The sequence below is a fragment of the Dasypus novemcinctus genome, chromosome 7 (assembly GCF_030445035.2).
Source record: "Dasypus novemcinctus isolate mDasNov1 chromosome 7, mDasNov1.1.hap2, whole genome shotgun sequence".
NCBI lineage: Eukaryota > Metazoa > Chordata > Mammalia > Cingulata > Dasypodidae > Dasypus > Dasypus novemcinctus.
The window spans coordinates 113023765-113038447 of record NC_080679.1 but is presented as its reverse complement, the minus strand read 5'-3'; the positions used below and the strand labels follow the sequence as shown (position 1 = coordinate 113038447).

Genomic DNA, 14683 nt, shown 5'->3' with positions numbered 1-14683 from the left:
AGTAACTTTTATTCAACTTGGTATAAGTTTTTGTTATAAACATATATAGATACATATATAAGTATATGCACTTTTTTGTAGATACGCACATATATGGTGATTATGGTTAGGAAATCAAACATGGTTTCTATAATCACTTCAGAAACCAAGTGTTTTGAAAGTTTTTGCTTATTTTCACATTTGGTCATGCTAAATTTAATGTAATAGTTCAGATTTTCACAAAGGACATTATTTTACCTTTTGATATCATCCTTAATCCTAAGGTAAAATCTTCAAATTTTATGTGCCTGTTTAACTTTGTAGGCCTTTGTATCTTGTTTGCTTTTGTTTGTGGTTAAAATGCGGTTATCTCTATCTTCGAAAGTTCACTTTTGGTGGCATCTTGCCTCTCTTCCATTGACCCTTTAGTTTCTATTGATATTGTGCTCCATACAATCACAGTGCTAAAAAGAAATATCCTAGGACATTCCAGTAATCAAGTTATGTTGGTCAAGCTCTAATCCTAGTTATCGCATGATGAGATAGAAAAAAGATAACTGGTGGCAAGGCGCTTGATGCTGCAAAGCTGGTTCCCAGCAACCTGCCTTCAAAAACTTGTGGCTGAGTGGCCCCTCGAGTACTCACATGCATACAAGGGCATGTCCAGGTTTACACCTCTGGGCCCTTTGTCTTTTCCCTTTTTTCTGCCTCTTTTGCCCTAAGGTAGTAAAGGAAGAAGTGTGTTGAGTATAGAGCATCAAATCATGGAAGTGTGGATCCACACGGGCCTAGAACTCTTCCCTCACTTGAACTGTAACCAGAATGTTCCTGGGCCCCTTCAGCTTATATACAGATGAGTTCCCATTGATATTAATGCCCACAATTTGCCACCTTATGGTCACACCTGTATTAATCAGACCTTGCAAGTCCCTAGTTGCTGCTTATGAAATGCCCCAAAGTTACTTACGTGTCCTTAGAATCAGCCCTCTGTGTTCCACCTGTGCTGCTATTTAATAGGTCACTGACTAGAACGTCCTGTGACACTAGACTGGGGCAACCCCAGCCACCCTGGCCATTGCTGTCCCTGAAGTTGCAACTTTTCTGCAGAAAGTGCTGCCTTCCCTTTTTTTTTCAAAGCTGTAGAACCCACAACATGCTAAATGGACTTTATGGTATTTGGGGCATTTTTGATAATAGGTGACAGATACCCAATTCAAACTGGCTTAAAGCTAAAAGAAAGGATTTTTTTTTAAAACTCATGTTGATGAAAATAGGAGGGAATTTAGGGCTGTGTTCAAAAGTATGAGCAAAGTCTTCGGGTCTTAGGCTCTTTCTCTCATTGTTTCTTTACTTTCTCAATTCTATGTTTCTCCATCTCTTCATTCTGCTTTTCTCTGTTAGACTCACTCCAGGCAGACCCTGCAACATAGTGTGAAGTCCAATATTTATTTTCATTTTTAGATAGTAAATAAAATAGAAAGAAGTGTCTTTCCCAATAGTTCCAGAAAGTGTCCCAGAGTTGAATCTCAGTGGCTGCTTTGTGTCATGTGCTCATCCCTGAAGCAGTCGCTCTGGAGAATGTGGGTTTTGGTTGGCCAGGTCTTGGGCATGTGTCCACCTCTGGAGCCTAAAAAAGGGCCACCTGCATTCAAGTCTCAGCCTGAGAATGGGGAAGGAATGATATCCTCAAGGAAACATGAGGCACTGGTACTACATGAAGGCAGAGGTAATGCTCAGGGCAGATAGCAATAGATGTTTATTACATACTTTGTCCCGCTTTGTCTCACTGTCCCTGGGACCACAGAGTCTATGCAACAATTCATAGACTGCCATTTTCCTAATTCTGTATTTCAGCTTTTTACTTGAGCCCAAATATCTGCAAAGCCCTTCGTGAAAAGCTCTTCTTTTAACTTGTATTTCAGTCTTCCTTTCCCATATAGCTCAGAAGTGGCCCATGGAATTCAGCTGGGAAGCTCATTCCATTCTGACCCTTCCATTAGCTCCATTCCCTCAAGACGCTCTCATGACAACTCTCTTCTTGCTATCCTCTATTCCCCTATTTAAGTCAGTTCCTGCAAAAACACCCATATCCATCATTTTTCAACACTGCCCAACTTAGCTTCAGTTTCAACACTTAGGTTCAGCAAGAACACATTACTTCACACAGTGCCAAAGTGAAAGTATAGAAAAGCAAAGCAATTTGTCCAAAATCACAGTTATTTAATAATGGCCAGGCCAACACTAAGGACCTAGTTTCTATCTCCTCAGTCTGGTATTCCTACAAATGCCTGTCTTATTGGTTTATTTTCTTCTAAGCCTAGAGAAGGTTTGCTTTGGGTACAGGTCCAGCCCTGATGTCAGCAGAGCAGCCACTTGTTTGCTGTATACCACTTTAGCCAGTGGTAACCATTACCCTTTAGAGCAAATCCTTGAACTGCTAAAGAAGATGAGGTCTGGGGCATGTGACATCTCTTAGCATCAGTACATTACCTTTGGAGAGAGAGGTTAAGTAGAATGAAGTTGTGTGAAGGTGCGAGTCTGTGCCAAGAACAGTTTGAGAGCATGAGGTGACCGGGGTATATGTTTTGTGCCAAAGAAACAAATGTAATTTTACCCTTTTTCAAAGGGAGGCTCAGCCTTTGGGACTGGAAGAAAGGGTGGAGGCAGTAGAACCTGAAAGTGCTGATGTCACCTCAGCCTCCCTCAGGGTTGAGGGCCATGCTGGTTTTGATGAGAATTGGTCTATGTTTTATAGGGACCAGTACTGAGGCTAAATGATCCACCCTCAGCGGGACATGACCACAGACTAGAGAGACTGTAGCCCGTAATGATTGTTACTCAGGTGTAGGGGTTTGCCGTTTTATAAAAGCTTCCTCAGAGCCGGGAGAATTTTGGTTTTTAAGGTCTTATTCAAAACCTGCTGGGACCAACTGCCTCTAATCCTTCTTGGGGAAGAAAAAAAACGAAGAATGGAGTTTTCCCTCCAAGGAAGTGATTCTGTGCATGTAAGGATGATATTGTGATGATGGTAATAATCTCTGGTTATTTCTACCGACTCATGAGTGTGAGGCCTTGATCCACTCAACCTCGGTTCTGTCCCATGATCCTACTGTGGGTTTTTCCAGAGTCACTGGCACAAAGAAAGTGTAGTTAAGAATTCCATGGAGGTAGGGTGTGCAGGCTTGTACATTAAAACTTCATAGGGAAACGGACTTTGGCCCAGTGGTTAGGGCGTCCGTCTACCATATGGGAGGTCCGCGGTTCAAACCCCGGGCCTCCTTGACCCGTGTGGAGCTGGCCATGCGCAGTGCTGATGCGCGCAAGGAGTGCCGTGCCACGCAAGGGTGTCCCCCGCGTGGGGGAGCCCCACGCGCAACGAGTGCGCCCGTGAGGAAAGCCGCCCAGCGTGAAAAGAAAGTGCAGCCTGCCCAGGAATGGCGCCGCCCACACTTCCCGTGCCGCTGACGACAACAGAAGCGGACAAAGAAACAAGACGCAGCAAACAGACACCAAGAACAGACAACCAGGGGAGGGGGGGAAATTAAATAAATAAATAAACCTTTAAAAAAAAAAAAAAAAAAAAAAAACTTCATAAAGCTCCGGGAATCCCCTATATTTTCGATATAATATTTATGTAATCTAAAGTTCCTTTAAAAATAAAGAAAAAACAAAGCAACAACAACAAAGCTCTGAGATATAAACTGGGGTGTTTTGCCTCATATTTGAATCCACTACCATAAAGAAATGCAGTGAGCCTATTAGCAGAAATCTAGAACACTCCTGCTTTCCCAGATATTATAAACTCTTTTATAAAGGGCATATATGCAAGCACATGTGTGTGTGTATGAGAGGTGGAGGATTTGAGGGATAAACAAGCAAATGGCAACAGCAAGAAAATAAATGTGAAGAGATAATCACTTTGATCTCTTCTCTAGCCTTTCTTCCAGCCACTGTATTATTGCATTGGTATGCTCCTTTGTTGACATAAAAAAATTAGTAGAGAGGGATGGGAAAGCAGTAAATGTTTTATTACCTAATGGGAAGAAATTAGTTATATAGAAATTATTCAGCTCATTGTCATTCTCAGCCGGACACCGTTCACTCAGGCATCATCTAGGATCTGTAGCTGTCAGCTATGTGGAGTGCGTGAGAAAATCAGTTGTTGTATACCACCTTTGCACCTCCTGTCAGGTCTGACAGGCGAACAAGGGGGACAGGTTGGTACTTGTCAAGTGAAGCTAGGATGCCTTTCAGAGGAATTCAAATAGGATCAGGTTTTATCATGACCAGGTTTTATTGCTTTATCTTTGAGATACTCCCAGAAAGTTGTAATTGCAGATCTATTAAGGAGAACCTGAAAAATTAGGATGGACAAAGTCTACATGTAGATAGGTATGATGTATTGAAAAAAATCTTTCTGATACATAGACATACATTGATAAGACATTTTTGTCCCATTCAGACATGTTTCAGAAAGGCAACCCTGCCCACAGAAGTTGCCGTAAAGAGGCATTTGATGGATCTTTCCCAATATGGCGTCACAGTAGATGGCTGCTTCTATGGTAGTACTTTCAGCACCTGCCCTCCTTGAGACAGTAGTTTTCCCCATAACCAGCACCTACAGTCCTAAAAATTCCCATAGGAAAAGACATTTTTAAACTGAGAAGCCCTGACTATCTGTTATTTTCTGGAATAAATCAATTTAGATAATATTCTACAGTAGGAAAACGCTGACATGTTTTAGGTCTCATGCAATAATAATGGGACGACTTCTATTTTCCATCCTTGTGTGCTAGGTAGGATCCACTTTTAATGAGAAGTGTATAAAACCATTTTGTTTTGGCACAGATTGTGTATATGTCATATTTCCCTCATGTTTCTGTGTGTATTAGGGTGGGGGCTGTGGGGGCTATGCCTATTTCTCTTTCTAAGGACTGAGGGTTCTCATGCTACAATTACTCTATCAACACTACCTCATGTGATCTGTCTTCACAACAGCATGTAAGCTAATAATGATAGAATTAAAAGCTACCCCTGTGGGAATGGTGGCTGATTTTGAAAAAGATAGAAGCAAAGATTCAGTGCTTTCCAAGTTCTTTGATTCAGAGTTATCCCAATCTCCAGGGATAACAGAGATGCAGAGTAAATGGAAAGTTTTAGATGGGATAAACTTCTGCCATCTTTCTTTAACCTGCTGGATATGTCTTCAAGCCTATTCCAATGGAGTTGGTTTAGAGATATGGTGTTGCCTGTGGATAGCTCTCTCCTGGCAACTAAAATGGCCAGAAATACAGTCCTCAGGCTTGGGTTTACACTCCTGAGTCTTCATAGCCTCAATTAAAAAACATTGGCCTCTCTTCTTCCATCCACATTTCTTCCCTCCATTATTCTCTCTCCGGCCACCATTGACTTTTCTCTAATTATCTCCAGGAGAATACACACTATGTCAAAATTTCTTTGGTTCATAGAAAAAAACACAGCCTTGCAAATATTAGAGTTTCACTATAGGTGAATTGAATCTGATCGGTAAGCTATCATAACTCTTTCTTGCCACAAAATTCAAACTTTAGTTTGCAGAAAGATCCATGGTCCCTTCCAGGAACACTTTATGAAGAGGTACTGGAACACAAGGTGTCCAAGAGCTGAATTTACCTCCTTTCTGGTGAGGAGGCAATGGTTCAGAAAGATCTCAGCTGAATGCTATGCACAGCCACCTAGTAATATGCCTTTGGAGAAGTAATACAATATCTTCTAGCCTTCGTCTCCATGATTATAAAATGGGAATAATAATTTATGAAATTGTTTGGAGATTTATTATTTGGTAATATAAGTAAAATACCTGTCACTCTTAAGATGTTAGATGTTTAATTAGTGCATGTGCCTTTTACTCTAGTTAGATTATATGTTCTTCAGAGAACAGACTTTTATTTTCTTTTCCTCCTGTGGCTCCCCACAGTATAGTACTGTGATCTGAACACAGTAGAATGTTTATTTAGTGATACTATCTGATTAATGTGGATTTCAGCAAATAAAGGGGAGTGGTTGGCTGGCTTCAGCCATTGTGGACTTGGCTGTTCTACATCTTTCAGGAGAGAAGCACCTTGAGGAAGCCTGATGTCTAGTGTAGGCCTGAATGTCCACATGTGATTAGAGTTAAGCGCTAACAAGAGAATCCAAGGTTTTTGTTTTAGTGCTGAAAAATGTGCTTTGACTTGATCCTATTAAGGCCCAGGACAAGGGCACCACAAATGAGAGACTGAAAGAATTTTATTGACTGAGGAGACATAATCTCAAAACTTAATGTGAAATGGAGTCAACTTGATCTATAGAGGAAAACTGTATCTGCCCCCTCACTGGCGTTAAGCCTCATGTAACAGGACACCCCAACATCCTGCCCTAAAGACTGCTAAGATTCTGTGCTCAACTTTGAGCAGGTTCCCAAACAATGTAAATCATGGGGATGCATGCCATGTCTTGGGTGTAGATAAAAACTAAAGCAAAGAAGTGATATATGGGCATTATATGTTATGGAGGGTATTATATTTAATAGGTAACCAAGGCCATTCACACTCCCAGGCAGTGAGAGCACATTGTGACTTAATATGCATCAAGTGTAGTTTAGATCCCTAGATATTTTTGGCTTCTCTTCTGCAGGGGCCCAGTGTGGGAACAAGGCCTTTTTGCATACATTTTACTTTGATTAGTTAATGATGTAGATGTGGAGATATGAAGCAGGGCAGAAACCATCATTGTTTTTTCTTTTTATCATCCCTGACCTTAGTGTTTTCCATGCCATGAGAATGTGGTCTCTGATTGAAAGAGACCTTAAAGTAACAGTCTCTTTTAAAGGGAGGGGCTGGATTTCCCTAGACCAAGTATACCTGAATAAAACACGTAGGCCTGTTCTGTGTACAATACTTGCCCAGCCCTGTACTGTTCTAAGGAAGCCCAGCTCCCTCTTGTGGCTTAAGACCACATGTCCACTGTATTCTAGCCTCTTTGGCTGAGGTTGTAAGAGAAGCCAGCCTTTCTTCACCTTTTCATTTCATTACCGTTGGAGGGAAAACAGGCATGGCCCTGTCAAAACCGTGAAAGAGGTATATCTCTCATTGCCACTGCCCATGCTTCCCAATTTGCCCTTCTCCTGTCCCCTTGTGGGAAGGGTGGTGAGTACCTAACTCTCATTCTGGGAGTTGACCGTTATTGTGCTCTCTCTCTTCCTATTAGAGTCTCTTATTTTCTTTATCTACCACAAAAAGTAAAAGAATACTAATTCCTTAAAGTGTTGTCTATGCAAAAATATTAGTTTTCTTTAAAAAAAGAATTGAAGAAATTTAATCAATTGGTTGGCTTTGGAGTATTAAATAATGGAAGATAAACTATGAGAGCTATGAAGGTAGAAATAACCAGTTTTTTAAGATAGCTCATTTTTTTCTTTCCAAAATTTCAATTAGTTTACATAAGTTAAAAATAGATTTCATATTTTTTAAAAAACCTTGAATTTCAAGCTTATACAAAATCAGATTTGGCAAAAGAGTCTTCATTCTCTCCTGGCAGCACTTACGAAAGCCAAATAACAGCCAACCTTTTTGGAGCAAGCACAAACCATCCTTTTCACCATAAACCCTGCCATACCCTATGCTCTTATGATTGCCCCATTTCCTTCTTTTTTTACCTGCTTGGCTCCCATTGGCATGAGACTGTGACTCTGTGGGCCTGTAGTTTGTAAGACCCATTCATTTCTTATTATGGTCTCCAAATTGGTGAGACCTTGGGCTCAAGGCCCATAGTAAATTTTTCTTTTAACTGAATAATGATATAGGGATCCACTTATAGCCCAGGTAGAGAGTGCTGTCCAAAGAGGAGTAGTCTTCACAGGCCGGCTGATGTAGAAATTTCATTGACGTAACATAGGGAAGTCTCAGCATCGGAAGCTGTGAATGGTCAGGCACCAGCAAAATCAAATCATTGTTTGTCTAACTATATGCAATTCTGTGAGAATCTTCATTTATTCATTTATTTTTTTTTACTGCTTTATTATTTCTTTTAAAGATTTATTTATTTCTCCCCCCTTCCTCTATTGTCTGCTTTCTGTGTCCATTCGCTGTGTGTTCTTTTGTGTCTGTTTCTATTCTTATCAGGCAGCTCTGGGAACTGATCCTAGGACCTTCCAGAGTGGGAGAGAGGTGATCATTCTCTTGCACCCCCTGGTCTGCTGCATCTCCTATTGTCTTTCCTCTGTGTCTCTTTTTGTTGCGTGATCTTGCTGCGTCAGCTCTCCGTGTGGGCCAGCACTCCTGCATGGGGCAGCACTTCATGTGGGCCAGCACTCTACCTGGGCCAACTTGCCACACAGGCAGCTTGCCTTCACCAGGAGGCCCTGGGTATCAAACCCTGAACCTCCTATATGGTAGACGGGAGCCCAATTGCTTGAGCCACATCCGCTTCCCTTTACTGCTTTATTGAATCCATTGTTCTATTTGTTTGTGTCCACTCTCTCCAACTCCTAGATTATAAACTTTTGGAATATAGATTTCCTGCTCTAGTTCAGTCCCATATTCTTCTTTTCTTTCTCTTCTTATCCTCCCATCCGCCACAAAATAAAATACATCAAAATAACACAAACTTTACAACTATGGGTGTTGAAAGAATGGCTTTACCTCTTACCCAACTGAGGCTTCTATTCCTTTCCTGGATGAGGGTGAAATCCTAAGTAGCTTTTGTTTTCTCTCTTTTTTAGGATTTAGAATAAGGCAGCGTCATGTCCTTGTGGAAGCCACAGGGCCTGCTGGGCATTGCCCTCATTTGCTGGAATCTGTCCCTTGTGAGGATCCAAAGTGTTTTCGGTGGCTGGCAACTGAAGGGATCTGTATCCCTGATCATGGAAAGTGTGGCCTGGGACATCGTATCCTGAAAGCAGCCTGCAAGAATGAGCGAGGTATGATGTGATGCCAAAGTGGTGTTAATTTGCATCAGATTGTCCTGTCTTTGACCATTTACTTTCAAGTTACTTGACATTGCTGCAAAGTAACCTGTTTTTACTTAATTTGGGGCTACATTCTCCATAAGAAAAGAATACTTTTTTTATTATGCATAAATGTAATATAGTGGTCCTAGAGATTTCTCTGAAGATTTTAATTTATCCCATCAGAAAACATTTGTTAGTGTAGCAGTTTTATATGGTTATGAATTTCAAAAATAGATATTGGATTATGTTTGTAATCTAGTCTGTACCTGGGCATGACTGAGTTATGATTAGGGCTTTGATTGGGCTATGTCATTAGGGAGACTTGGCAAAGGACAGAGTTGGGAGTTTCTGATGTTGGAGTCTTAGGCTAGAGCCCTAGGAGGTCAGCACACAGAGGAAAGAGAAGCAAACCCCAGAAGAGAGGACCTGAGCCAGGAGAAGAACAGAGGAATAGAGAGGGTTCCTTAAACATGGAAGAAAACCCAGGGAGAGAGATAGAGCCATTCATCTGATAGTCTACAGCTGACCTTGTGGAGAGAGGCAAAGTCTAGAGAGCCTCATAGTCTATAGCTGACATTGTGGAGAAAACAGAGTAGCTGAGCTCAGACAAACCCAGGAAGCCTGAACCCTACAGATGTCAGCAGCCATCTTGCTACAACACATGGAAATAGACTTTGGTGAGGGAAGTGACTTCTGCTTTATGGCCTGGTAACTGTAAGCTCCTACTCCAAATAAATACCCTTTATAAAAACCAAACAATTTTGGTATTTTGCATCAGCATCCCTTTAGCTGACTAATATAATTGGTCTTCAATTTATCAATGCAAAACAAGTTTATTAACCTTTTTTGGGTCAATATATAACATGCTTTATATATATATATTATTAACAAATACTACTTTGTACAGTTTCCAGAGCTGTACCTTCTTCTAAGTTATAAAAAGGGTGTCTTTTCATTTTTATAAAATTAGACTAGAATCAGTTTTAGAAATAATACTTACATTTCTAAAAAAGCATTTTTAAATATAAGTTGTCATGTTTTACAAAACTGTTAACAATGGTGTCTTTCCTTGATCATTGAGCTTCTAGTGCAATGGTTGTCTGAAATGAAGGGTGATTTAGAAAATATGTAAGTCACATGGAAATGAGAAAAGTGGCATTTAAAGCCTTTATCCTAGAGTTATAAAAAAAAACAACTCCATCTCTGGGAAGACTATAGAGTGTATCTGCTAGTCAGCTCTACCATAATATAGTGCCATTTAAAATTCTCTTGGTGTTTTGAGTGAAATGTTTTGACTTGTGGAGCAAAATAATCCATAGAATGGAAGGAAATTACATAGTGGATTTGGAATGGATGTGAGCATGCACACAGTGTGGAGATGCTGTAGTACATCAAGGAAAGGCTCAGGCACAACAGAGACATTCAGCAATGACCACTTTATTACTTACACAGGACAGAGTGTCCAAAGGATCAGGAGAAGAGATTCTGTCATGGCCAATCCCCTAGAGCAGCCAATTGCTCTTGTCAGAGTTGGTTGATGACAGTTCTGCATGCCTCACTTCGTGTTGAAGATGAGGGATTTTGTGCTGTTCAAGTGTTGGGTTTTTATACACCCCAGGGGAAGGGGGCTCTGTCACTTAGCAAAAAGCATTCATCAAGTAACCTTTGTACAGAGTTTAACCTGACAAGCAGCTGTAACTGCTTGTTCCTGGTTTTAGATTCAAGTTTTAGATTCAAGATTCCATTTCGAGGCACCTTTTTTTTTCATGGTTGAGATCTAACACCTTCCCTGGGCTGTGAAATGAAAACATACAGAACACCTGTATGCAAACAAGCAAAGTTGACACATACTGGATAGTTGCATGGGGGATAGGTGAGGGCTGAAAGATGGCTACTAGTGTGTCCATGACTTCTCTAGCACACAGGGTAAGCATATAGCAAAGAATATTCTTGCTTTCCTCCCTCCTTCTTTCCCTTCCTACCTTCCTCCTACTAACCTCCCACCATAATAAGGCAAATATACAATTTATCAAGTGATGTAATTGCTTCTAGAAACAGATGCTTCTTTAATTAAATACAGGATAACATCAGTTTATATTTACTGCAGTCCTTTTTTCCTAAATAGTTAAAACTAATAGTGCTTACTTCTGATAATACCAAATAATTTTTGAATTGTGGCAACACCTATAGTTTATTAATAGAGGCAGATAAGATTATTTTTATGTTGCTTTAGTTTGAATTTAAGGGAAGTGGTACAGAGGTTTAAAACCTGAGCTTTATTGTCAGACAGGTTGAGATGTCAGTTCTGCCACTCACCAGCTAGATGTTCTCAGGCAAATTATTTAGTGTGTGTAGACTTGCTTTCCTTCAGTGGTAAAGTAGGGTCATAAAACCTACCTTTCACTTTCAAGATGTGAGAATTAAATTAGTTTTATAAAAGTGATTAGTGAAGTACCTGGCACATAGCCATTCAAAATAAACTACAAGCTTATTTTACTTATGATTTGCATTTATTATTTGCTTGGTCCTGGAGGAATTATGCAAAGAGCACTCTTATAAAATGTAAATAAAAATGAAGAATAGGATAAATATAACTATTTCTTATATCTAACCTCCAACTGGGGAAACTGAAAGATCATTTGTTTGGGACCCAGTGACAAATGACTCTCTTGCTTTGTCATCTCATAACAGGTACTGGAGGTTTGTCATGATATATTATGTCCATAGGACCAGCGATTGCTTTCACAATATGTTCTTTGCCTTCTACAGTAATTGTGGAGGTATCAATTTTACCATTTACAGCAATTCTAAAGTTGTATTTCTTATTTCTGTGAAAGGACTAATTTTCAGTTTTTGACCTACATTCTCAACTTCTACAGGGAAAGACAGGAATAAATACTTGTTCATATCAGCTCTATGAAGGCTTTTGGTTTTTAAATACCTGAATGGCTCCTTCTTTGTTTGTAGGGCAATACCCTCAGTCATGCTTATATGAACATGCCAGCCTCAAGATAGTTGAAAAGTCTTTTGTTCAGTAAGAAACTGAAAATGTGTTCTGGCTGCACTTTCCACAATTTAGCTTCTGTGTGATTCTGGATGATTGATGATAGAAATTTGGCAGAAAAGTGCTCCTGTTTGACTCTCCACAGATTATCATGGTCTTTCCACAACTACAGGAATTGATGGGACTTTGGATGCTTGTTTTAAATGCCTGGAGGAAAAAAAGGTTTGAGGCATATATAATAACTCACTAAGTTTCCTGTAATCTTTTTCTTGTAACATTTGATAATTTTCTTTTTTTCACTCTGAGTTTATTATTGCATAACCCTGTATTTGAGAATTTATTCAGAGCTAAAATTTAGGAGTAGTCTATGTCATTGAATTTTTATTTCAAAAACTACATTAGAGCGAATTAGATTGTTGTAATTTGCAAGATGGTATGCTTTGTGCCCCATTTTTTTGCTTCTCCATGTTGCCTTACTCTATCATCCCATAAACAGAAAGGAACATTCAGCACCCTTGCAAACTGTTTTTGTCCTATTCAGATTGTGGAGTCAAGAGATTTCCATATAGCCATGATCTGGATTTTGTAGGACTTTTGACCATGTCTTATGTGTTACTCTTGCCACAGAAAGTTATGCATCTCTTCCCCTGAACTTTGTTCAGATCCCTCTCTTGGAAACAAAAAAATATACAATATACTTTACATTGGAGCCAGAGGGAGCCAAACTGACATCTCACCATCAGATCATAAGATAAAAACCACTTCAGAATGTCCAATTAATTAAATAAAATTGGGTAAAAATATTTAAAAGAAGTACTAAGAATTCTGGAAATATCAATTTGGTATGCCTAAACTTTGCAGATTTAAGAATGTGCTCTATTTTGGAATATCTAAGATCCAAGTAGCCATCCATGAATTTCTACAGCTATCTCTGCTTTGATGAATTAATGCTACTATACAGTCAGTCTGGCTGAAGTTTCTGTTTCTCATTCAATCCTCTGAGTGCAATTAAAAAAAAAAAGTGGTATTTTCAGGGAAAAAATTGCATGATAGATTATATGAATGAGTATATAAATGAGAATGTTCTGTCATCTGCTTTCTAATTCTTTGACTGATGGGTAAGCTTTGATTTCTCTCCTCTGCACAACACCTTATTGTTGGGTCAATACAGGTCTACTGAGTATAGTGTATGCTTAGGTTTTTCTCCTCTCCTTGACAAGCACCATCCCTACATTTCAAATGTTCAGATGGGGCCACCTTTGAAATGTAAATAGTGTGTGATGCAAAATGCAATCCCTACATTTTTCTCCCTTAGAACATTAAGTTTATTCATTCTATGACTCAATTGTTAAATAGAATATTTCCAAAGTAAACACGCTCCCCAACCCAGTTTTTTTACCCTGTTTAAGATAGCCATTTCCTTCTCTGCTCCCCACCCCAAGACATGTGAGCAACTGCTAGTGAAAAGCAGTAAACAGCCACTTGGGCTATTAAAAATGTAACCAGTTCCTTGTAGGTTTCTCTGGCAATAAGTGACAGATAATACTATTATGTGTCATCATTGCAGTACAGCTAGGAAAGCTCTATAATGCCAGGGCAGAGGACATTAATTTCAGTGGTAGGCAGGTGATCATTATTTACCACCTTTTATGTCTCCATAGTCCAAAGAGGGCAGAAAACTCTATAAGGTCTTTGGCTACACACAAGATTGCCCACTGGGTCAGACCCTAAACCTTCACCACCTGCTTTGCTCCACAATTTGCCAAATTGGTTGCTTGTAGAAATAAGTCTCTCTGTTTCTGCATCTATCTTTATTTAGAGATAATGCCAGGTACGTTTTGCCCTTGAAGAAAGCAAATACCAACCCTGATGAAAAGTATAGTACATCAGGAAGAACAAAGTTCACATGCTGATAGGTGCAGGAGATTTGGAGTTCTCCAGTGTGGCTGCAGTGCCCCCTTTGCAAAATTATTTCTTCTTTTTCACAGTTGCACTAGGCCTCTAGCATGCAAATATTTTCCTTAAGTGTATATCTTTGCACAGAAAGCATGAAGAATGATTTCTTGTCATTAAGGTGACTGTGCTTTTCATTTCAGAGGCATATTTCTATCAGTTCTTGCCTGCATCATTAGCCTTGAACAATCCAAGGATGCTGATCTTTAATCTTAGCTAAAAAGGCATGTGTTTGTGAGCTCTCATACTAGACATGCTTTTTTTAGGATGACTCTTGTGGAAAATGGGCTAAAACAATCTTTTACCTAAGTTAGTTATTTTTAAGATAATGATTTAACAATTTTTATTGAAGGTGGAAGTTTTGTGTTTCTTGTTTTTTGTTTTGTAATCTCAAAATGGTTTTTTGGCTCACCTGTGAGAATAAAGTCCAAGTCCATTCAGAGAAGAAATTATTTATCTAAAAATTGTGTGATTCACCATGGTTTTAAATAGAACTCCTTTTGTGTTAAGTCATTATTTTTCTAAACCCCTTGTTCAGGCTGTATGTCACGTGCATCAATGACTGCCGTCTTATCTTATGCATGTGTTTTTCCTTTTTCTTACAAGATTTTCTGTCTGCTATTTCAGCACAATATTTATTGTCTTGGATTTCAGGAAGAACGTGGAGTAGATTATTCAGTAGATATTTTTTTTCCACACAAGTAAATCCCTACAGAGAATCAGTCTATTAAAGGGACCAAATTAAAGCCACCACTGAAGATACAGAGTCTACAAAATAA

General features: G+C 39.4%; 1 protein-coding gene across 2 annotated transcripts in view; it reads left to right on the top strand.

The window, feature by feature from the left end:
- Positions 1 to 14683, top strand: part of THSD7B (thrombospondin type 1 domain containing 7B) — an 882043-nt gene that overhangs the window by 414994 nt on the left and 452366 nt on the right. For both annotated transcript variants that reach the window (XM_058301029.1, XM_071216471.1), the window contains one exon: positions 8720 to 8917. In XM_058301029.1, the coding sequence (XP_058157012.1) occupies positions 8720 to 8917 (198 nt within the window). The remainder of the gene's footprint in view (positions 1 to 8719; positions 8918 to 14683) is intronic.